The 26,423-nt window shown below is 43.3% G+C and overlaps 1 protein-coding gene across 2 annotated transcripts in view; it reads left to right on the top strand.

Moving 5' to 3' along the window:
• The window catches only part of LOC131246043 (uncharacterized), a 75,912-nt gene extending 52,792 nt beyond the window's left edge, over window positions 1–23,120 (top strand). For both annotated transcript variants that reach the window (XM_058245912.1, XM_058245914.1), the window contains exons 14-15: window positions 22,500–22,615; window positions 22,721–23,120. In XM_058245912.1, coding sequence (XP_058101895.1) covers window positions 22,500–22,615; window positions 22,721–22,803 — 199 coding nt within the window. In that variant the 3' untranslated portion in view covers window positions 22,804–23,120. The remainder of the gene's footprint in view (window positions 1–22,499; window positions 22,616–22,720) is intronic.
• The last annotated feature ends 3,303 nt before the right edge of the window (window positions 23,121–26,423 follow it).

Here is a 26,423-nt window from a genome sequence, read left to right on the forward strand (position 1 = left end):
CAAATTCATGCAATTTATTTGCATTATCCCACTTTTGAATTGGTGGACATTTATTGGATAGTAAATCATGAAAAAATAAAAATGAAAAGGCCCTATTTTAAAAAATAAGCGTCCACAAATTAACAATTAAAACTGTTCAAACAATTTGATTTTGGCATTTTGAGTTAGCAATTATAGTCCATAATTTAATTGGTAAATTTTAAGTTAATACATGTCTCATTTACAATTTTTTAAGGGTTCGAATTAGGTAGACTCGGATTGTGAAGTGTAGCACACGAGTGTTAAAGTTTTTTGGACCCCACTCATGATGAATGTGTTATATCCACACCATCCATCCATTTTGCCAAATAATTTTAGGGCATGAGCCCAAAAATGAGGCAAATCCAAAGCTCAGGTGGACCACGCAATAAGAAACAACAATAATTAAACGATCACCATTAAAAATTTATTGGGGCTACAAAAGTTTTAGATCAAGCTGACATGTGTGTTTTCCCTTCATTCACGTCAGTGTGACCCTATTAATAGGTTAGATGGAAAATAAACATTTACGTGGACACTAAGAAAATTTTAATGGTGAGCATTCTATAACCACCGTTTCCTATGCTGTGGTCCACCTGAGATTTGGATCTTACTAATTTTTTGAATCATAACCTAAAATGACGTGGCAAAATGGATGGACGGCATGGATAAAATACATACATCATGGTGGTGCCCACGTGGCACGTGTGCATTTTATAAACTTTTGGGATGTGCTGTGTAACTCGTACGCAGTCCATTTATTTGACGTCAGCAAGTCCTGTGGGTTTGATCATGAGGTATGTGTTATATCTAAACCGTTCATTCATTTGATGAGCCCGTCTTAAGGCTTGACATGAAAAATAATACAGATCTAATTTTTAAGTGGACCACACTGCAAAAAGTAGTGGGGGATTGAACGTCTACCATTGAAACCTTTTTTGGGATCACAGAAGTTTTGGATCAACATGAAATTTGTTTTTCCTCTTCATTCAGGTCTTTTTGACCTTATTAACAGATCGGATGGAAAATAAACGTTATGGTGGGGCTACGAATTGTTTAACGGTGAAAATCATTATCTCCGCTGCTATTTTTGGTGTGGTCCAGACGATCTTAGGATATGATTCATTTTTTGGATAATGCTCTAAAATGATATCTAAAAATAGATTAACGGTGTAGATATAATAAATACATCACTGTGGAGCCCATGTAACTTTGATCTCCTTTGAGCTGTTCGTACAACTCGGAGCTCGACGAGTGTCAGCGCTCGTCTTAGCGTGACACGTACCTACAGTAGCTATATAGCTGGTGGGGGTGGGGGACCCGTTTCGACCCCGTATCGCGTAACGGTGTCGGCCGATACCGTAACGGATACGGGACACCTTGCCCGAGTGCGCCGAGGTCGGCAACATGAATCCCAACGGGAGGTGCTTTCAGAGAGAATCAGAATCGGAATGAAGCCCGAGGAACTTTGTCAGGAACGACCAATAAGACTGAAGTTGCCTACGATGTAGCGGCTCAGCTTAAAACCATTTTTGCACAAATCTCCATTTGGGAATTGTTGTGTATGCCAAGTTTACACCGAGAAATATTTGCAAAGACCTTGAACGATGCACACATCTCTCCAAACATACCACCCGAAATGATTGCGCACATGATAGGGCAGCTCCTCGCACCATAGGTGATCACATTTACTAACGACGAGCTGCCACCAGAAGGCCGCAAACATGGGTGCTCGCTCAACATAGTTGTCCGTTACAGGGATCTCAAGGTCCCCTTGGTCCTTATTGATAATGGATCAAGCTTGAATGTCTGCCCCACGAGGACTGTTGACCGTCTTGGGATCGAACCATCCTCCAGGCCCAGTAACATGAGTGTCAGAGCCTTTGACAATTCCCGAAGGCAAGTAGAGGCAGAAATAGACATAGAGATACAAATCAGACCAGATGTATCCATTGTCACTTTCCAAGTTCTTAATATCTCTGCCTCATTTAAGCTCTTGTTGGGACGACCCTGGCTCCATGTCGTCGGGGTCACCCCATCAACTCTCCACCAAAGGGTTAAATTTCCTCCTGGGAATAGAATCATCTCTGTACTGGCTGAACCTGAGATCATCCTGCCAGCAGTAATCGCTGCCCCAGAACCTGATATCCCGGTAATCGATATTCAACACACAGAGGGTGACATACCATATCATAGTTTCGAGTTTGAAACTGTGAATTCCATCACTAACCCCTACCCACTCGCTCCAGAATATGTCATCCCTCCTGCTGAATGTCAAATCCTTAACTACCGTACCGAATTCCATGGAAAAGGTACGATAGTAAGGCAAGCCGTGGCAAATGAACGAAGACAAGGACTGGGGTATCAACTCTCGCTGGAGGAGCAAGCCGCAAGGCCCAAGAAGAGACAACCATTCAAAAGCACATCCATTCGGTTTGTCAAATCCGGGATGATTTGTGGGGACAAGATGTCTATCCTTGAAGAACAATTCCAAGGGCTGAATCTATCCGAAAATCACAGCCATGAATCCATCTGGTCGCCAATACGATGGGATAAGATCGTTAGGACCACAGAAGGGCATCCAAAACAAGGGGCAAAACCACCCAACCCATCAGATAAAACTAGGGGCATGAGTGCGGGATCACCTGCGAAAGACCACAACCAAGAGCTAGAGGTGCCCTCTGCAAGACCAACAGACAGACAGGGAGTCACCTTTCCCCATCATCAGCCAGGGAGAGAACCTCTCGTCAGCCACTCGGAGCAGCAAGGGGCAAAAGCAACCCATCCATTGGACCGAAAAGGGGAAGTGGCCTTCCCTTGATTGGACAAATATCAAGATCCCACAGGAATGTGGATCGGAAGAGTCAGAAGAACTCCAACTTTTGAGCGAAGAAGTTGGGTCAGACACGGATTCTGAACCCAGTCCAGCAGATATTATGGTCATTGGATCAGATGACCCGTCCATATAGCTGGGTCAAGCCAGAAAGATCAAAGGGGGAAGGAACAAAATTGGTCAGCCATTCCCCTGACAGTCGAATCGATCGGTAAGCCATCCAAGGGTATCAGTCTATATATATATAAAAGGCCAATGTGATAGCAATTGGCATCCCGAACTAGGTCGGGATCGGTCATGGTTTGTAACACCGTCCTGTTCGAGATCCCTTGGAGCAAAAAAATAAAAAAATCTCCAAAATTAAAAAACAATTGATATTTCAGAAAAACCAAAACAATCAGATATTTGTCAAAACCAAAAAAAAAAAAAAAAAAAACAGAAATTCTTCAAAAACCAAAAACAACAGAAAATTTCACAAACAACAATGTGCCAAATACACTAGTCATTGCACCAGAATACAAGGTCGACTCATATGATTTCGATCTAGAGTTAGACTTTGAACTCATGGGTTTAGATGAAGCCCAGGATGTGGAAAATGATGACCCGACTCTCGAACTAGAGGACTCCCTCAAAAAGTTTGAAACAAAAGCCAATGTCGTTGCGGACGATTTCAAAATTGTATAACTTGGGATCACCGAAACTCCCTAGGGAAGTGCGCATCAGTAGATCCTTGCCTCAGGAATACAAGCAGAGGATGATGGAATTCTTGAAGCCGAGATTATCTAACTTTGCTTTCTCCTACCAAGACATGCTTGGACTTGACGAAGAACTGGTAGTACATCACTTACCAACAAAGCCTGAAATGAAGGCGGTAAAACAAAAGCTTCGAAGAATGAAGCCAGAATGGGCCTTGAAAGTCCGTGATGAAGTCATCAAGCAATACAATGCGGGATTCTTGGTAGTCTCCAACTACCCGGAATGGCTCGTAAATATCGTACCAGTTCCAAAGAAAGACAGCAAAGTCAGGATGTGCATTGACTTTGGTGATCTAAACAAAGCCAGTCCCAAAGACAATTTTCCGCTTCCTCACATCGACACACTGATAGATAATACAGCAGGACTCAAAATTTTCTCATTCACGGACGGTTTCTCCGGCTACAATCAAATCAAGATGGCTACTGAAGACCGCAAGAAGACATCATCACACCATGAGAAACCTTTTGCTACCGGGTTATGCCATTCGGGTTGAAGAACGCGGGGGCTACATACCAGCGAGCCATGATTTCCCTATTCCACAACATGATAAATAAGGAGATGGAAGTCTATGTAGACGACATGATCGTCAAATCTCGCACAATCGGAGGACACTATGAAGACCTCAAGAAACTCTTCGATAGACTGGAAAAGTTCAAGCTCCTCCTCAATCCACAAAAATGCGTCTTCAGCGCAACCGGGGGCAAACTGCTAGGCTTCATCGTCAGCGAAGATGGAATCAGGGTTGATGAAACCAAGATAAGAGCAATCATCGAAATGCCGTCTCTAAGGACTGAGAAAGAAATTCGGGGTTTTCTCAGGCGAATACAGTACCTCAGCCGATTTATCGCTCAGCTCACACCCATTTGCGAGCCCATATTCAAGCTCCTAAGGAAGAACTCGCCAAAAGAATTGAACGACGATTGTCAAGCGGCCTTCAACAAGATCAAGAAGTATTTGCTGAAACTTCCAGCGCTGATGCCACCTACACCAAGAAGACCATTATTGCTCTATATCTCTGTCGTAGCAGAAGCGATTGGGTGCGTCCTCGGCCAACACGACACTTCAGGAAGGAAGGAGCAAGCGATCTATTATTTAAGCCGGAGATTCACTGCTTACGAATCCAAGTATTCCAGCTTAGAGAAAACCTGCCTCGCTCTGGTCGGGGCAACACAACGGCTTCGTTAATACATGATCGCCTATCCAATCCTTCTACTCACTCGCATGGATCCATTAAAATACCTATTCCAAAAGCCAACATTAGCAGGCATGATTGCGAAATGACAACTGCTACTCTCTAAGTTCGACATCACCTATGTCACTCAAAAAGCAATCAAGGGGCAAGCATTGGCCGACCACCTAGCAGCACACTCTCTGCCTGATTATCAATCACTGAAGACCTTCTTCCCTGATGAGCACATCCTCCTTATTGAGGGAAAAGAAGAGAGGAAGGCAGGAGAATGGACACTCTTCTTCGGCAAAGCCGCCAATTCAAAAGGAAGTGGAGTAGGAGCAATACTCTATTCCCCCAATGACGTCTCGATCCCTATCTCTAGGCGGTTGGCATTTAATTGCACCAACAATGTGGCTGAATATGAAGCATGTATTGCCGGTCTGAGAGAAGCCATCATCCTCAATGTGAAAAGATTGCGAGTCTTCGGAGACTCACAACTCATCATTAACCAGACGAACGGTGAATGGAAAACCAAAGATGAAAAGCTGATCCCCTATCACGTCTATCTGGAGAATCTAAGCGAGGAATTCGATGAAGTCACATTCTCATACATGCCCCGAGCCAAAACTTAGTTCGCAGACGCCCTTGCCACCCTTGCTTCAATGCTAGAGATTCTTAAAAGGAATTTCTGAGTGGGAACTTACCGTGGAGCTTCAAGAAGAGCCCGCCTTCTGTCTGCAAATCGATGAAGCCGAGGTCTCCCCAAGCAGCCATCCATGGTACGCAGACATCAGAGAATATCTTGAGCACCAAAAATACCCTGAAGGAGCTACATCAACAGATCGCCGTACCGTCCAATGGCTGGCAGCTCAATTTACAATCAGCGGAGGTATCCTCTATAAGCGATCCTTCAATCAAGTCCTCCTTCGTTGCGTGGATGAAATAGAAGCAGCCGAAATCATGTCAGAAATCCATGAAGGGATATGCGGCCCACACATGAATGGTCACATGATGGCGAAAAGGATTTTATGGCACGACTATTATTGGACTGCTGCAAACATGTCAGGAAATGCTTCAAATGTTGAAATGCTTCAAATGTCAGGAACACGCAAATCAAATCCACATGCCTGCTTCCGAACTGTACAATTTGATGACACCATGACCATTCTCTATATGGGGCCTTGACATCATCGAGAAGGTCAAGCTAAAAGCTTCAAACGGGCACGAATACATCCTGGTGGCGGTAGACTATTTCATGAAGTGGATAGAGGCAGCATCTTACACCACCATCGCAGCATCTCATGTGGTAAAATATATGAAGAACAACATCATTAGCCAATACATTATCCCTCATGCCATAATTACAGACAACGGGTCACCTTTCGTCAATAAAAGGATGGGCGAGTTCCTCGAAAAATTCAAAATCCAGCGCCATCGATCGAGTCCCTACCGCCATCAGATGAATGGTGGGGTCGAAGCCGCAAACAAAACTATCATTCAAATATTGGAGAAAATGGTCAAAACATATCGTGACTGGTCGGAAATGCTCCTATACGCACTTTGGGCTTATCAGACGTTTGTAAGGTTTGCTACAGGCGCAACTCTTTTCAAACTCGCATACGGAATGGAGGTGGGGCTACTAGTTGAAGTCGAAATCCCATCTTTCCGGGTATTACTGGAAAGCGAGATCGAGGAAGGCGAGTGGCAACAAGCAAGATACGATCAACTGCACCTGACAGACAAAAAGCGCATGCGCGCACTAAGCCGCTCACAATGCTACCAAAGGAGGATCGCACAGGCCTAAAACAAAAGAGTCCGAAAGAGGAGCTTCAAGGTCAGCGATATGGTTATGAAGTGCATTTTACCATCACACTTACCAGACCCTAGAGGCAAGTTCAAACCTTCGTGGGATGGACCGTTAATCATCCGAGAAGTAATTCTAGGAGGCGCCCTTCGGCTCACCAACCTGAGAGGAGAAGATTTAGAGCCTATTAACACCGACAACGTGAAAATCTATCACGGGTAACCATACCTAACTTCGTCAATCATTACAATCATAAAGCTGAGGTATAAAAAATAAAAAATAAAAAGAAAAACCACCCTTAAATATGCCCCCCATTTCTTCCCCATACAAGAAGTCTTTAAAAAAGGATAAAAAAATGGAAAAGTATGCAGTTCAAAAAGAAAAAAAAATGGAAACAGTTTAAAAACAAAAAAAGAGAAAACAAAAATAAAAAAACAAAAAAAATCTTACAAATCCATCCCACTTCCCCTAACAGGATAGTTTGACTCAAATAAACAGCTTATGATTGTAATTAGAGACAAAGGCAGGAAGGTAGCCAATTGGTCGGTAATGAAGGAAGTCTAGCCTCTCACCTCGCTACAAAAAAAAAAAAAAAAAAAAAAAAAAAAAATGTGCCTAAGTGAGAAGGGCGAGTTGAAAACCTAAATGGGTGGCTTGAGTAAAAACAACAGGCATGTAGCGGACTTGGTGAAAACTTGAAAGGGCGCTAAGGGTTAAAAAAAAAAGAAGCATAGTTGCCAAGGGGCAGGCAAAAGCAAAAATCCGGGACGTAGTGAAAATCCGAAAGGACGCTAAGGGCAAAAATGACGGAAGGCCGGTCATAGTGAAAACCTGAAAGGGCGCTACGAGCAAAAATGGCCAGAAAAAACAAAGAAAAAAAACGAAAGTGCTAGTATAGGAGAGGTCAAGGTAACGGTCGAAGTGAAGAAATACAAGGAAAAGAGAAATCATGGATCAGAATTCTATCAAACTCTACCCAAATCCAAGGGGCATGATCCTAGTACGCGCTACCTTCAAGGAACTAGGATCCCAAGTAAAAAACTCAGAAAATCGGATTCGACGTGGGCTGAGTCCAATGTTCTGATCCCATCATCTAAAGCACAAATCCAAACATAAACATGCACTGGCCAAAAATGGCACAAACAAAAATATTTCTTTCCTTTCAAAGCATTGGTATACATCTGCAAAAATTCACTATTTTTCTACAAAGCTGCTCAAAACAAAAATATACAACCCTTTTTGAATAAAAGACAAACTGAAAATTAGAGTCAAAGACTGCCAGGTAAGTCTCCCTCTCCTCCCTCATACATCAACAGCCGCTGCCTGAGTCTATCAACCTCCATGTGCAAGTAAAAGACCTCATCTCTCTCAAATCGGCGGGACGCTATCATGCTCTCATCATATCACTGCCCTACTGCCAGATGACGGGCCATATCCTCGCAGGCATGCCGAAGCACAGAAAGCTCAGACAAAAGGTGGCTGTGTAGCTAACAAAAAGGAAGGGTCAATGAAGGGCCTCTCTTTGAATGCTTCAAAGGAGTCGTCAACCCCTGAAGAGGACGAAGTAGAGTCCCCGACGATGTCCCTATCATCCTCACCATCTACCAAGTGCCAACCAGGAACCTGATGGTAAAGTGACTGCTCCGCCACCCACTACTGATATGGCACTGTCGCCAAAGGAGGAGCCCAGGACTCGAACTCCAATACAATCACATCCAGGCAATCTTGCCACGAAGTCTGAATCCGCTGGCGAAGAGTCGACATGTGTAGTAGAGGAAGAGGGGCATGCCCAAATCCCGAGAAAGAAAAAGCAGGGATGTCCTGCCAGAAGTCGAATTGTCGAAGGAAGCAAATCGGGTGATAAGAGCAATAACCTCAGAAGCCCAGCAGGAGCAGAGTATGAGCGGCACTGCAAATCAAAGGCACCCAACAGAGCCACGAAGCCTCCCAACTCCCATCCTCGGAGCTCAGAGAACATACGACGATAAAGGGACTCGGTAGCCTCAACACTAAGAGGGAGCCCGTCCAAAAGCAAAGACAGGACATCGGTACGATAGGGATCAGGCCAAGAGAGGCTGTGTCATGAATAAGTGTTCCCATAACCACACTTAAAAGGAAGAAAAAAAATCATACATAAAAATAGGAAAGCAGAAAAGGAAAAGGGAAAAAGAGGTGGAATGTGAGGTACCTGGAGGAAAGAGCAGCACCCTCTGAGGATGCGAGTCTGCCCAAGTGAACACTCGAACAAGCCTAGGAAGAGCTCCGCCAGCACCATTGGAACAATACTCTGACGAGAGAGGATGCGGCGAAAGGCGTAAAAAAGAACTGTCAAAGACGATTGCTGCCATCCTGAGAAAAGCAACTCTGCCAAAACACAAAATATCAGTGCATTCAAGCACCGAAGCAGATGAGTAGATCCATCGCCTCCTCGAGCAGACGAACATCGCTTGTATAAGAGCTCAAGGGAAAACTCGCTAGTGCCACCATCAACTGTGGGGAGAGCTGCTGAAAATCCAAACTAGGGCTCGAAGTCTGAAGACCACACCTGACGGGATGGAGGAAGATATAACTCCTGGGAAAAGGGGAGGCCAGTCAAACGAGACAACTCCTCCAGAGAAGGTCCTAACTCCAAGTCATTAAAGGAGAACAAGTTCAGCGCCGGAACCTAGTCATAGGACGCAGCACTTAAAAATCGCCAATCTAGGCAAACTCGATAAAGATGCAGGACCTCTTTAAACCCTAGAAGATGCAGCTCGTGACTCTCAGAAGCAGTTAAACTCCCTATCCAAATGCGCAGTCTCTCTGAACAGGAGCCACATGGCTGCAGGCGACAGGTACAGACGGGCACGCCCTCAACGATCTGAAGGCCTGGATCAGCTGGTGAATCATCAAAGATGGGCATCACTTCGTCCAAAAAGTCGATATCATGGTGATGAAAGAAACTTGACGCTCCCATAGCCTCGCGCAAAGTGTCCTGGAAAGCAGCGACAAGTAGACTCGAGTCGCCCACAACCATCACATCAGGAGCTGTCAGAAAAGTACCCACCCCAGGTGTAACAATACCAGGACCACTCCAGTACAAAGAACCATTAGGCCCGCCACCCAAATCACTACCACCCATCACAGTCACCTCACCATCACCACCTAGACCAATAGCTGCACCCAATCCACCATCACCACCCATCACAACTCCGTAATCCAAACCAAAGATCATATTCAAGCCATCAAGATGGGACACACCACCCATTAAACCCCCATGATCTATCCCATCCATCCCACCCACCATAGCCAAATCACCAAGATGGGACACACCATCCATCAAACCCCCATGATCCATCCCATCCATCAACACCAACCCATCTTCCATCACATCCCCACCCATGCCATCAATCACGGCCAAATCCGGACCATCCACCATCATCATGGTCCCATCTACACCATCCAATGGCTTGTCCACACCCAAGCTCCCAAAAATCAACCCACTAAATTCTCCATCCCGCCCAATGGCCCACCAAGTGTAGGCCCATCCAAACCATCAAGCAACCATCCATCTCCCAAACCTCCTCCTACCACCTCACCAAAATCCATCTCACCATTAATGGTGGTTGGAGTCACACCATAAATGACATTCACCTCTTCAAGTGGCCCTACCAAACCACCATTAACACCCACCAACCCATCATTAAGAGATCGATCCATAAATGAGCTCTCACCCACCATCATCTCATTATAAAAAGAGAAAAGAGGTGCATCATTTACTTCAATGAGTGGACCCATGCTCCCACCATTGTTGGACCCACCAAGGCTCCCTCCATTTCCAGTCATTTAAAAGATAAGGAGAAGAAGACAAGATAGAGAAGAGGACAAAAGAAGGGACAAAAGGAAGGAAAAAGGGATAAAAGGCAAGATTCGGAGTGGAGAAATAGAAGGAATATTAGGAAACAGTAACCTCGGACGAGCAGAGGAGGAGCTGCTGCTACTGGAAGAAAAGCCGGACAGGGGTGGTAATCGGATTACTGCCCGTGGTAATCTGATTACCAGTTGCCCTCGACAAATGTGCCCGCTGTTGCATCGCTGCAATTCTCGGCAGAATGGCAGAAGTCAACGGGCGGCAGTCGGATTATCGCCCGCTGTAGTCCGACTACCGCCCAGACGTGGATTTCACATTGATCATGCGTAGGGTCCGCCATGGATGCCAGGGGAAGCCAAAAACTCAACATGTTGTGCAATTAAATCAATAGGAGGGCTTGAAAAGCAATGTGAAAGGCGACACTGGATAAGCAAATTCTGATATATACGGAAGAATGTACACAGAAGATGCATGAATGGGAAAGATAAAAAGACACTATTCATTAGGTACATAATCACCCGTATCCTTCGAAGGAACTTCGGGTCCCAAAAGGCCCCTTCCAGCAAAGCGCGCACCACCTCCAGGAGCATAAGCGTTCCTTAGAATGGGACCAATGCCATACTGCCCGCACCAGGAGCTATACTCTCTCGCCGGATCAACGAAAGCACTGGCAGCATAGCCCTCAAGAGCAGCTACCAACTCACGCTCGGGGAACGCCCTCCAGTTCGCCGGTTTGGAAGGTGGGCTGAATGGTACAAGGGGGAACCGGTCAACTGCCAAAAGAGTCTTTACCCCAAGTACCACTTCGTCACCCGAGGATCCTCCAAGATGCGACGACGACACAAGGCTTGGAAAGCTTCCTGGGCCTCAGGAGTAGGAGCGGCGGCCAATCGAAAGTAAGGCTTGGTGTGGAACTGATAAAAACAATCCGGGGTTAGGTTAAGAGTGCATACAAAAAGAACAAGGCATGAAAAAGCATTTGTTCACATCATCAGGGACCAGGGCATCCACATTAGATCTCCATAAGAGATCTAAAATTGGCGGGTACGGCTGCGGTTATCCTTGTACCGCAACATCATATGAGGGAAATGAGGGGTGTGATTTATCAGGGTGGGCCCCAAATGTGGAAAGTGGTCGAAAAAGCAAACCTGCATAAAGATCGATCATCAAAATGCGCATTCATGAGGAAAAAGGAGAGGCAAAAGGGTTCAATACGCGCCTCGATAACTGGATAAAAGCCAGTCATCGACCTGTTGGCCTTGTCCAGCCCTTTGTACAAGTGAGCTAGGAGTGCAGCCTTCCAGTTATATGGCGTAGGAAAAATGATATCTGCCACGAGCGTCAACAGACAGGAGCTCACCAACTCATTTCCATGATAAAAGATCATGGCTCCCAAAGTGTACAAAATCAAGGTGCGAGCTTTCACAATAGCTTCGGCCTCAGTCTGTGGAATCCGTCGGGAGAAATTCGCCGATAGCCAGAGCAACTTGAACCGGGGTCTTGAGAAGTTTGAAGAATGATGAACCATCCCTAGAAGACTCATCTAGTCATCCTCAGTGGGAACAGGGAGGTCCTCCTCAAAGGGAATGGATCCCCCCTCGTATCGAAGGCCAAGCTGAATGAAAATATCATAGGGGATGATCCCCCATTCTTCAAAGGGGAGATGAAACGTGTGGGTCTTGGCATGCCATCGCTCGGTCAACACTGATAAAAGCGCCATATTAGTCTTGCTCAGGTGAACTCTGAACAAGCCGTAGAGTGGAGTACACTCCAACACCTGAAAGAACAATGGTTGATGATCCATGAACCAATCTGGTCAATGGCTGCGGACCCCACGACCCCTTAAGATTGGAGCCCCTCCTTGAGCCGCATCAGAAAGGTGTCGACCTTCTCGAGGTATGTAACAAGGATCGATAGACTGGCTGGAAGGCCCAGCCTCACTCCGACCACGATGAGGCATGCTGCATGGCCAACATTTACAGGTAAGCATCTACCCCTACCTTCACAAATGGCTCAAACATTTCAAAAGAGGAAGACACATCATGAATGGGCTCCTGAATGCTCATTGTTCAAAGGCCCATTGTTCCATGACTCATTGCCCCGACCCACCTACAAAGCTCATGATCCAAGGCTCATTACGAAACCCATGGTTCAAGTCCACATTCCAAGACCCATGGTCCAGGCCCACATTACTAGGCCTATTGCTTAAGGCCCATGATCCAAGACCCTTTCCGAAAACCCATTCTCAGGCCCTTTGTCCAAAGCCCATGGTTCAAAGTCCACATTCTAAGACCCATGGTCTAGGCCCTCATTCCTAGGCCTATTGCTCGAGGTCCATGATCCAAGACCCTTTCCCAAAACCCATTCTCAGGCCCTTTATCCAAACTCCATGGTTCAAGTCCACATTCCAAGACCCATGGTCCAGGCCCACATTCCTAGGCCTATTGCTCAAGGCCCATGATCCAAGACCTTTTCCCAAAGCCCATTCTCAAGCCCTTTGTCCAAAACCCATGGTCCAAGTCCACATTCCAAGACCCATGGTCCAGGCCCACATTTCAAGACCTATTGCTCAAGGCCCATGATCCAAAACCCTTTTCAAGGCCCGTTCCTAGGCCCATTGTCCAAAACCTATGATCCTAAACCTTTTTAGGCCCATGATCCAAACCCACATAGAAAATCCAAATCCACTCATGATGGGGACATCACGCGCACGCTGCCCCCTAAGCACATATGGAAGGAGATGGAGGGCCCCACCGTCGATCTGGCTCGATGACGATGCCCAGGGAGGGCCTCCTAGTTAGAAGACGGAGTTTTGGTTCATTAAAGTGGGCCTGATAATGAAGTAAAGCCCATCATGGGGTCTCATGATCGGGGCCCACTAGTCGGATTGATTTCATGTTTTAGGTTTTGATTATTTATATTATTTAGAATATCATGAACGCTTTAGATTTCTTTTATTTGTTTTTATTTTAGTTTACTTAATCGCCAAGTAATAGGTTGTGCACATGGCGCAAGTTTTGGGGTATAAGGTTTTCCTATAAATAAGCAACCTTTGTAGTTCTTTTGATTCATTGAAGTTGAATAAAAATTCCTGCATGTTTTTTCTGCTCCCTGAGTTTCTAAGCTATGAAAAAATTCAAGTGGGTGCGAAGTCGTCCCTTTTCGAAGGGCTAAATTCAAGTCGGTGCGAAGCCTTCCCTTTTCGAAGGGCTAACTATCGTGGTGCGAAGCCACGTTTATCCCAATCCGCCCCTCCATCTTATTTCATCCATTCTACGGTCATCTTCGCTTCAAATCCACTTGTTTTGCAGCTGTTCGTTTCTTTACAGCCAGCTCCAGAATCTGGCCCTGCAGGAGGGCTGAAACTTCGACGGAGCACCGCGCCCTGACCGCACATCGGATTGCAACGAGATTTGGAGGGTTTGAAGTCCCCCCCTGGCCAACCAAGGTCAAGGAATCAATTTGGGGATTTGGGTCCCCACCGCACGTGCAGCCAACCTCGAGTGCATGTGCGCCAGGCCCTGGCCCGCTGTCCGCACGTAGGAGCTGTCCTAGCTTTAGGTTTTCTTCCTATTTTCCTCTTTTTATACTTAATTTCATAAACCCTAACCCTAGATTGCATTATCCCTAATTGATTTGCCCCTTTTCTCACCCTAGGGTTCCTTGAATCGAAATTGAGGAATTCCTTAGATTAGGGAGTGATTGCTATGCATGTGTGGTTGATTTTCGTTTCCCTTTGAGCATTGTTTGGTCCATAATTTTATTGATCCAGTCCTAGCCTGTGTAGGCCTGGACCTCTACAGATTCCCCTTTACTTGAATATTTAAACTTTTGTGTGGGATGTGGAATTATTATGTGATCGTTTTGCATTAGTCTGATCTAAGCCTGAATTCTTGTATATCATATTTAAATTTCATGTCCTGCATCAACTCATGAGACCAAAATCATGCCAAAAGTGGGACCCACTCCAAAATAATGGCCCACCATCAAAATCCACAAAATTGGAAGATCCAATTGGGCCACAAATCATCAATTTGACCCATCAAAGGATTACATTCTAATGGCCCACCATTTCATGATGCATAAGGCTTGGATCTTCTTCTTCTTCAAAAAAAAAAAAAAAAAAAGAAAAAAGAAAAAAAAGAAGAGAAAAACACAAAAATCCATGCACAAACAAGAATGGGGCACTTTTCTTATCACAACCCGCTTCATTAAAAAACAAAAATACATCATTTCTTGGCAAAAAAGAAAATTTTCCAGCAACGTCAAGGTGCTAGAATTCATCCAAAAAACCCACATTTCCTTCATTTTCTTTGATGAAAAATAAGAGCACCATGGTTACGAGAAGAACCAAGCCCCAGAAACCCATGGACATGGATACCAAGATCAACCACATAGTCCAAACAAGCTGCACAAAGAGAAGCAAGATTACCTGAGGAAAGAAAATTCAAAAGAAGAAAGGAAGCAAAATAAAGAGACAAAGATTAGCACAAAGGAGAAACCAAGGAAGAAGAGGCAGCAATGGCGCCTCTGGAAGCAAAATCGGGAAGAGGAAATAGGGGGAGGCGAGAGCCAGTCCCTGACCAGCACCTCACTTCAAACCAATGGACAAACGGGTGCCGGGTGGTAATTCGATTACCGCCCGTGATAGTCGGACTACCACCCACTGCCCAATGCATGGCCCTGCGCGCTGGCTCCTTTTAATGGGATGTGAGAGCTTCGAAAATGCCTTGGTCCAACGGACAAAGAGAAGGAATGAAGGAAAATGGAAAGATTCTCATAAGATAAAAGGGAAAATGAATATCTCGCGAGAAATTTCAAAATCTCACGAGAAATTGGGAATCTTAAGATGAAAAAATGGAGAAAATTTCAGGAAAAATACAGAAAAATACAAAACCAAAATAAAAGCCAGATTTGTTGATTAGCCCCATAAAATTTACTGGTGGAGGCAATATAACTATCTGGACTTATTCCAAAAAATACAATAAAAACCAGATGATGACGCCCACCCGCGAGATCAGACGGATCTTTTCAAATTTTTCAAAAAAAAAAAAAAAACATTTGCAATAAAATCCCCAAGGAGTATAGCTTCTCAGAGGATAGTTTTAAAAAACATAGCATTTGGCATGCAAAATACTAAGAAATCTCCTATATTTCCCAGTAGCAGCCGGTGCAATTAGTAAAATGAGATTCGACCTCTTCTGGCTTCCCCAGGAGATAATCAAATCCATATGCGATACAAATATAATGTGCCTGATTCTCAATATCAGGACGGTCGTACAAGAAATAGAATGCGAATGATGATTTGATCCATCTCTGGTCAGAAGTAACCAATTTAAAGTGGAGAAAATCCATTGTAACCAAAATTTCAGAATTAGAAGGCTGCATGGAAAAAGGGTCACCTGCACATACCTAGTCCAGGACATTTAGAAAGACTGATCGAATCCAAGTCGGTGTAGTGAGTTTCCCGTAAGGCCGCAGAACGCGCAGGGCAGCTAATCACTTTGACAATCAAATAGAATAAGTACTCCCAAGGTGATTACATAGCAAAGGAACAAAAAGATCCAAACAGTACGAGAATCCTTGTAAAGCTGCAAAACGCGTTGGGGCCCTACTTTTTAGACTTATCCTTCGATGCTGCACACAGCTGTTCCTCGCTCCCAAAGTTAACTTTCCCATACTATTAACCCCAAAACCTACCTTATTTACCATCCTACCAAGTCTAAAGACCAATAAGAAAGCACCATGTGGCATTATCCTCCCCTCAACCAATCTAAGGTCGTCACATCATCATTCACCCTCCAAAGCCCTTAGAATTACCAAAATGCCATCTCAAAAGGCTATAAATAGCCTTCACTTCTCCTAAAAAAAAAAAGAGGGCAAGAAGGAAGATAACCAAGATCACCAGAGAGAGAGAGAGAAAGAAAGAGTAAGCAAGTGAGAGTGAGGAGCGCTTGAACCTTCAAATCCCTATCCTTCTAGCCTCTTCACCCATCCTTAGCTTCATACATCCGCTCGAGCTAAACCCGGTCATAGCATCGCAAAAATCCAAGTCTTTTCACGTACAAGCCAAAGATCATATAATCATTACCAGCATTCATAGTCCATCAAATCGCATCATCACTTCCTTTCTCAACCCCTTTGCTCTTCTAGATTACCATTAAATGTATGCTCTGCGACTTGCCAGAATCCTGGATCCTGTCACATCAGAAACTCATGGCGGCCTAGTCCATATTCCATCATCATCATTATTTGTTTAAAAATCCCTCTAGACACTCTACGTACGTATGCTTTGTGGCTTGCTGAATTTCCGGACCTTGCCACATCAGAAATCCGAGTTTGCCTAGTCCTATCTATCTTATCATTCCATCCCTTAAGATTATTTTACCACACGAAGTAGAGACCGTACATCCGTACCGGCAGAGAGGGTGCTTAACACCTTCCCTCTTTGTAACCGAGGTCCCTTGCTCAGAATCTCGAACCCCAGATCAGGAGTCAATTTAAAGTAAGAGAATCTTCGGATTCTCTAACTTTACATATTCTACAGGTTCTAGCCAACTGTGGGATTTTGAGTTAAATGGCCAGTGGCAACTCAAGTCTATTTTGTGTTAACAATCCAAATCAGTTTGATAACCCCCACCATCAGACCAGAGAAATAACAAAATCAGCGTGGGCGCCAATCTCCCAGCGTTCACAACCTAAAACTAAAACACCTATGTGGTAGGGTGTGAAATTCGACCCATGTATCTATGGTCAGGGTGCGGTCATGCCGCTCCTGCACTCGTAGCGCGTCAGAAAATGGGTTCGATGGACCCAACGTCCATCCACATCAACTCCTCCACTTCGGTACTCTGTGGGCGACGCCTCCTCCTCTTGTACACTCTAAATGGTGCACCACTGATGTCCGCGTCAAGCTGGGCTCCTTAAACAAATAAGGGTGCTTGGCCGTGTTCTTGACCCTTTTTCTAGGGTGATCCACGTCTTGAGAAGATTCATGGCTTGAGGCTTCTACCCTTTGAGGTTGATGAGTGGGGGTCATGTGTTCTTGGGAAATGTTGGGTGGTCTCTTGCTTCTTGCCATAGAGTCTGGGTGGAAGGAAGAATGAGTTGAAAATTTGGGCAGAATCTTAGTACTTAGATATTCTCCACCAAGGTTAGAGGAGTGTTGCACGGTCGTGCAATATGGATCAGTTGTGCGGTCGTGCAATGAAGAGACATAATCGAAGAGGAGTCAGAATCAAAGTAATTTGAATGAAGGGAAGTCCAGTTTAAATAGTCATCGGGACCTGACAGCTGTTGCGCTGGACCCGATCGCGCAACATGGATTGTGTGATCGTGCAATGAATCAAAAGTGAACTTTTCGGACAAGACTAAGGATTGATCCCCATTTGATTCTATAACAAATCAAAGGAGGATCAAGGGGGCATCTGTTGGAGCATGAAAATGGAATGATTGCAAAATAAACCTGTTGTGCTACCGCGCAAGGGATGAGTTGTGCGGCCGCACGAATATCATGTTGCCAGATTACTGGCTTGGGGGCACATTGTCCCAAAATGGACAGGAGACCTGTAGCGGGACCGCACAACAGGATCATGGTGTGTGACCGCGCAACAACATTCTGTTGTGCGAATTTGGCAGTTCATACGTGTGGAGGCTTATAAATATCCCCTTCCCCTCTCATTTGATTCATTCGAGCTCTAGAGAAATCAGAGGAATTTTCGAGAGTCTTCGAGAGTTCAGAGCTGCAACATTCTGGTATCCCGCAGTGCTCACCGAAGAAGAGAAAAGGAGGAAGAAGATGCACGGAGCATAGCAGAAGCCTATTGTACAGCCGCACAATAGGAGTCCCCGATACATATATGTTTGACGATTATGTCTCTCCGCAGAATTCGGATTGTTCCGCGATTCGATCTCCTATGCGCATATTCCGTGTATATTGGTGTGAAGCAATTCTTCTGTCATTGCGATGGACGCTATACAAGCCGAGATGTTGTCGAAATTATGATTAAACTATTTTCCATTATGTTGATTAAAATGTACTTTGTTTTAGAATCAAGGGCAATGAGAGGGATGTAATAAGAATTCAGATTAATGAAATAAAGTGATGACATTTGTTCTTCGACTTTCCTTTGTTATTATTGAATGTGGATATTCCAATCTCCGATACTTGTTTCTGGTCGAAATATGAGGCAAAGACTCAAAAGAATGATGATCTTCGGATGGATCTATAAGATTGGTAGAAGTCATGATTATATGTACTTCATCTCCACATTTGTAACATTTGGAGCAGACTTGCAAAGGCCGATTTGCACATTGCATAGACATCTCCCCAACTCCAGTGGTAATATCTAGTACGAAGTGTAGTGATGAAGCTTTCTTCAAACTTTAAAGACTTTCCTTGGAGAAATATGGACTGAGTTTAAAGAATGTGACATCAGTTGACACATAACATCTTCGGGGACAGGATGATGACATTTGTATCCTTGTTGGGTACAAGAGTACCCAAGAAAGATACACTTGATAGCCCATGGTTCAAACTTGTCTTGAATATGTTCAAGATTATTCACAAAGCATACACAACCAGACACCTTGGGAGGAATACAGTAGGGGTGGGAATATGAAGTCACAAGACAGAGATGCGTGACTTTTCATTTAGGATAGATGAAGGCATTCGATTTATCAAGGAGCATGCAATTAAGATTGTACCACTCCAAAATATTTTCGGAACCTACATATTCAACAATAAGGCTCTAGCAAACTTAGGTAAATGATGATTCTTACCTTCCGCGACCCCATTTTGTTGTCGTGTGTCTGTACATGAAGTTTGGTAAATTATGCCATGAGATGAAAGGTCTGAATTCAATTCATGAGATAAATATTCTCTAGCATAATTTGAATGCAAAACATGAACCCTAGAATTGAATTAAGTTTGTGCTTCCATATGAAATTCTTTAAAGCAAGAAAACACTTCTTATTGATCTCAACGAGAATAATCATCTACAAAAATAACAAAGTATTTAAATAGATAAACTAGTAAGATGAATTGGACCCCTGATATCTGAATTTATTAAATAAAAAGGTTTATCACTTCTTTTATCTAGACAAGGAAGAAAAGATACTCTATGATGTTTAGTCAATTCACATGTTTCACATTCTAACCTAGATACATGCAATAAGATGAGATTAGACTTTTCAAACTACTTAAAGGAGGGATGACCAAGTGTGGAATGTATGATGTATCTCTGTAATGCAGTTCTAATTATTCTACGATCGAGGTAATAAAGTTCATTTGCTTTGTACCCTCGTTTTTTGTTTTTTTTTTTTTTTTTTATTTAAAAAAAAAAAAAGAAAAAAAAATAAAGGCATGTGGAAAGAAACAAAGAAGAAAAAGAAAAAGAAAATCCCAAGAGAAAACATTAGGGGCCCACTCCCTAGTAAGCATGATAACCCTACTGCTCATGACCACAACATGTTTGTTAAGGTTCCTAAAGGTGCGATCGAAGGTCCCACCAATCATCCTCCCCATCTTTAGATTGTAGAATTGACATTAAGAATGATAAAATGTGACAAAACAAAGTACTTGGTTAGGTTACTCGCCGATAACAAACTCAAAGGAAATTTAGGAGTGTAAAGCACTGACGATAATGAAAGCAATGGGGCAGGATAGGCTATACCCTATTCAGACGCATGGATTGAAGTACCACTTATTGATGTGACAGAAGACCTAGATGATGATTGTACTAATTGAGACCATCTACTAATGTGACAGAACAGCTGGATGACGACTGTACTAACTGAGATAACACACTATGCTTACCGGTCATATGATTGAAAGCTCCTTAATCAATGACCTAGGGTACACTATCACACGATGTAAGATGAATGGTACCTGAGAGTAGTTGTGGATGATGATGCGTGTGTAAAGTGATCCTTCAGAAGTCTGGCATATCCTTCTTTGGACTGTGTAATTGTATCACCTGAAGTATTGGGTTTAGAAGCAGAGGAGATAGGCTCGGAGGCATAAACCTTGGTGCCATCATCAGAGGAACAAATCTGATTCGCCCAGGCGGGCTTACAAACAAGATCCCAATATTTGTCTGCTGTGTGGTTACTGAGAATACAATGAGTGCATTGTTGATTACCATGACCACTACCACTGAAATATGTTCCATGGCCTCCCAAATTATTTCAGTCTCCAAAGAGACTTCCCCTCCATATCTCTACTACCAAAACGACCACCACAACTTCCCTAATCTCCTTGACCAGATGCAGACAAATACAGAATAATCTGACGAAGATGAATTATGTATACCGACCACATGCTGAACACGAGCAAAAGCCTCAGCAGTAAATGGGATCTCGCTACCTTTAAGAATTGAGCTGCGACAAGCTTGAACTTAGGATGAAGACCAGAGAAGAATTTTGCAATATGGAATTCCTTTCTTTGCCCTCGCAGTCTCATAATATGTAGATATGGGTTGATATACGATTAGTTCTTCCCACATGCTTCACAAGGAAAAATAATACTCTTCGATGCTCTCATCTTCTCGTTGAAGAGCGAAAATATTTTGAAGTAACTCATAGATCCGAGTTAAGTTCTTTTTCCCCAAAATACTTCTCCTTTAGGCTATCCCAGACTGTGCTGTCTCGAAAAATATAACATTTTCACTAATCTAATGTTCCATACTATTCCATAGCAAAGTCCTAATTTGATCCTCCTCTGCCACCCAATCTTTGTACTGTATTGAATTGTCAGGTTTGGGGAAGTCAAATATTTTAATTTTGTATTACCCATAAAGTACGGGCTTAGCATCGACCCTTGATGAAGAGCCACTGGTACATGGAACTCGATTGTCTTATCACAAGTCATTCTTAGGGCCCTAATCCACCAAGTGTGTGATTTGTGTTCTCTTAGGTCCTTGCAGGTCAAGCTGACACTGCTTGACAGAACTTTTTTACCAAATAATGACCCGTTACACCATCAAATGCATAGCCAAAATAGACACACACACACACACACACACTCACACACGCCGCTATGCCCCCCTTATTGTATCGGCCAGCCAGGCCTATACCGATACTCAAAAACCTTGGTAATATGTCAATATCTCAATTTTTTAAGAAGTTACAGATATTGGTGTTGAGATTTAGATTTTGGATCTAGATGAACCCGTGAGAGAAGCTAGACTAAAGAGATGTTTGATCCAGGCGTTCGAAAGGATTATATCCCTGTTGTTACATCTCTTTAAGGACGGGCAATCTAACTCGTTGAATTTCAAAATGTTTTCAAGAACTCTTGTTCTAGCAAATGGCAGAAGTTTTACTTTCTGAAGAGGCATTATTTTCTGGAAATTGAAAGAAAGGTTTTAATCCTGACTGGAAGAAGAAAAACTTGCTAACAATATTTCTAATGAAAGACAAATTTTGGAAAACAACATGAAGAAATAGAGAAGCCTCAAAAGCTGAATAGTTTCTAATTCTTCAATTACATAAAGCATTGGGGCATATGAAGAAGGATTGTAGGTCCAAGTTAATCAAAGGCAACTCCATCAGGATTGAGAGTGAATTAAAGACGGATGCCTCAAGATTGAGAAGTTTGTCTTGTTTGCACGACAGTCAAGACTCAAGACAAAGGATCAAGTTGTCTCTATTATTGAAAAATGGTTAAAGTAGTTTCTGTGGTTGATTGAAATTGATATGTAACTACACTAGTGCTTTTATTGTCATGGGAAAGAAAGGCGCAGTTGTTGTCTTAGTGATTGTGAAAGTTTGAGGCTCCTGTTGTGATAATTTGAGATAAACCATCGTAGAAAAAGTACATCCATATTGTAACACACACACTCTCTCTCTCTCTCTCTCTCTCTCTCTCTCTCTCTCTCTCTCTCTCTATATATATATATATATATCAAATAAACAAATAAATAAAATACATCGATAAAAAAAGATAACTATTTTTATTGAATCTACCAAGTTGGATATTTTCTTAACTTCCTCTTCATTTATGGAGCTCAAGACCTCCACTTTCATATGTAAAAATCAGCTGAACACTTTTACCATCTATGTGCAGGGATCATGACGGCAAGGTGACCCCAGAGGAGGTAGCAGCTGCAGCCACATACCTCAAGGACACAATAGGAAAGGAGGGCATCCAAGAACTAATCCGCAACCTTTCCAAAGATAGAGGTGAGATCACATGTTTCCTTGCCGAATTTTGGAATTAATCAATAACGTTGCAGATAGTGACCACTTTTTTTTTTTTTTTTTTCTTCCCATTTTCCTCATAAACAGATGGCAAGATTCTTGTTGAAGATATTGTAAAATTGGGCACTCGATCAGATGACGATGCCAGTACCACTGAAGCAAGGGGGTAAATTTGCATAATCTTGTTGTTCTTTCTTTTTCTGCTAGATATTTTGATGTTATCTTTTCTAGCGAGGCAATTCGAGGGATCCAATTGGTTGGCTTTGAGCGTTCCATATGTTTATCTGGATGCTTCAAATGGGCTCTGCACCCATGGCCAGTGCCTCATTATTGAGTGTAGATACTGTAGATTCTGTGTACCCGGTTCCCACCCAGTATTATACATCCGTTGCATGAGAAAACTTTTGATTCTTTGGAGCACTTGAGATAAAGGTACACATTTTTTTGCTGCTGTAAAAATAAAAAAGAAGATAAAAATCTTTATGCTTGTCTGGCTCTACAATCATCTCTCATTTCTACCTGCAGTGGGGATGAATACTTCTGGATATGAATAAGTTTCTCCTCTGCTAATGTTGTAATCTTTTTTAAATCTGCAGCTATGAATGCCACTCCTCTATATTGGCTCAATAGGTGGTAAGGTGGTAAGTGGCCACCCACCTTGGGCATGTGTGATGCCATTGGAAAGGTTGGCCCCATCTTGGTCACCCGACTCAAAAATCAGGTTGGCTTACACATCAGGTGGTCCACACATGTATTTTGGATCAGACCACTACCTAGTTTGTTTTGGTAGTGAGTGGATCGACCTGATTTTGAGCTGATAAATCTTAATGGTGGGATCTGCCCTTGAAGGTTCTGTGCATTGTTGTGTTTGCAAGCATTCATTCAATATTACAATAGGAAAAGGTACTTTTCATGGTTTTGAATAAAGAGAGACTTGGATATTCTGTGTGATGGATGGTACAGCAGCACTTAGAAATCACTTACAAATTGCATGCATAGCAATCCAGCATTCAAAGTAGACTATCCAAATTATGGGTCCCATTTAAAATGTACCATGGGGAAGTCATTTGCCAAAAATAGGTCTGGTCATTTGATCAGTGGATCTACAGGTTACAAAGAAAATGAATGTTTAGAGAAGTCTCTCTGAGGGCCTGTTTATGTTACTTTTTTGAACAATTGCGGCAATTCCGATTCCGAAGATTACTACTTACACATGCATGAAAGGTTAGAAACGACTTGGGGACCACAAATGAGTGGATGGCATTTGAGGGAGGGAAACGTGTGTTAGAGATTCATGCCATTCATTAGGTAGCGTGTTGCACTTTGAACATGCCATATTATATGAAAAATTCAGTTTAGCATCAACGTTCGAAAAGAAAAGAAGAGAGAAGAAAAAGTTTGATGGTCCATCTTGTTGTTTGCAGAGGATTCCTCCAATTCCGCTGCAAAATGGGGTGTTGGGAATTATTTCACACTTTTGTGGCATGCTGCATCTACAAATTTTCAAAATTTAAGTCATTATCACTTCCTTTTTTGTCTGCATCATTTATTTAAATGCCACCTATCGCACCCCTGTTGGAATATCAGTTCGTTTTGTCTTGCATCAATTATTTAAATGCCATACGCTGTTAATTAATGCCCACTATCAAACCAAGTGGTAAAGATGAGGACATGGTTTGCCTGCAACACCCAACGCTAGGTGGGGCCCACCGTGATGTCCATTTTGCCAGCTCATGTTAGGTAGGACATGAGACGAAAACTGAGGCAGATCCAAAAACTCAAGTGGGCCATGCGATAGGAAGCAGTGGGGATTTGAACACCCACCCACTTTGAAGCATTCTCGGGGCCACAGAATTTGTATCAGGCTAATATTTTTGTGTTTTCAGTTCATCCCAGTGGGAATGACCTTATGATTGGTTTGGCTCCTAAACATAAGGGTGGACCCCAGGAAAGATTCAATGGTAGGCATTTCCCTCTGCACTTTTTTCCTGTCGTGAGGCCCCCTTGAGTTTTGGAACCACTCATTTTTGGGCTCATGTCCTTCCTGAGATGAAAAAATGGATGGCGGGGTGGATATCTCACAAACAGCACGCTTGCGGTTGATGGATGGGGGTGAATGTAAAGCGCACGGCTCGGTGGGCCCCACAAAGCCCGAGTGTTGTGCTTTCTAGTCAGTTGATAGGATTCTATGTAGTAGAAAAGGTCTGATCGTTAGCATGGAACACTCACTGTGTTGTCCTTTAGTAGAAAAAGGGTAGATCATTAATATGAACCATCCATCCTGTGGACCCCGCTTTTTTCTGAAATCACTAGGATAGAATGATCCGAACTATCTTGCAAGAAATTGCTTTCTTTGATCGATTTTGCATAAGCAATTCCTACTAATGTTTGAAAGAAATGTTTGCCAATGACACATTAATTAGTTGATCATACTTTCCAAGTGTTTGAAAGAACATATCCACTTGTGCATGATGGATGGATATGTTCAAACACGTGCCATGTCTAAAATTACATTGATCAACTAATAATAATACAGCATCAAATTGATGGAGCATATATGTCTAAAATGGCATTGATCAAGAAATACTACCTATCATCAATCTATAAAATGACATTGATCAAGCACACCAATGAATTTGAACCAACGAATGGTTAAAAGTAAAATAGTAAATGGTTCTTAATCTTACTAGATTACGTGGTGGAACTAAATACTGTTGAAACCTTTCTAGGCCCCAGCCTTGCTGGATGAAGGGAGAACAAAAATATCAGCCTCATTGCCTTGAGAAGGTTTCAACAGCCAGTTGTTCCTTCCTCAACTGTTAAATGTGGTGTGATCCACTTGAGTTTTGGATCTTTATTCTATTTTTGCCTATGTACTGAACGGATAGACAATGGCCCCACAGTGGTTGGGGTTGCAGGTAATTGACATCCATGTCCTTGGCTAATACTGGATTGGCATGTGAATGCATGCACGTGATTGCACGTGATGACTGAGACATGCATGACGACTGCCTTCTTCAATCCAAAACTTCACGCTAGGACCGTCTCACGTGGCTCTGCTGCAAAAACGCCCCACAGCTTACAGATCGCACGCAAAATACCCAAGCTCTTTGGGCCCACCCATGTTGCATATATGATATCCACTCCATCCACCAGGTGATATACCATATCTTTACCATTAAAAAAAAATAATTATACTAAAAATCAGCCTATAAAATACTCAGATGGGCCACGAAAATGGGAACAATGTAAAGCCTAAAACCACTAAGTTCAAGTGTTGTGGCCCACCTGATCTTTAGATCAGGCTGATAATTGTATCTTCCCTTCATCATGCTGAATCAGACCTGATGAACATGTTCCATGAAAGATACACTCCATGGTGGACCCACACAAACCATAGTTGACGTCCCATCCCTACTTTGGCCTTTGGTGTGGCTCATCAGAGTTGTGGATATGGCTTAGTTTTGGTCCAAGGGCCTAGCATCAAGGAAAACATCTGATGGACCGAGTGGATTTCACATGTTGTACATGGTGGGCCGCAAAAGAGCCTGCGTGTTTTACGCGTAAACCACGTGTTGAAAAGGATTCCGGTCCGGCGTACAAGACATCAATGTCAAGATCCACGCATGTTGGCAGATTAGATAGAAATGCGACAAAAAAGGTTGGGGAATCAATTGCTAATAATCCAAACTGCAAATTTGGACAGCTGATCATTGGGTCCATTGGTTGCAGTGACTTCCATGAGCGACCTACGGATGGATGCCAAAGGGGCGTATGGATCCTAAGTTAC

This window comes from Magnolia sinica, chromosome 5 (assembly GCF_029962835.1).
Source record: "Magnolia sinica isolate HGM2019 chromosome 5, MsV1, whole genome shotgun sequence".
Classification (NCBI taxonomy): domain Eukaryota; kingdom Viridiplantae; phylum Streptophyta; class Magnoliopsida; order Magnoliales; family Magnoliaceae; genus Magnolia; species Magnolia sinica.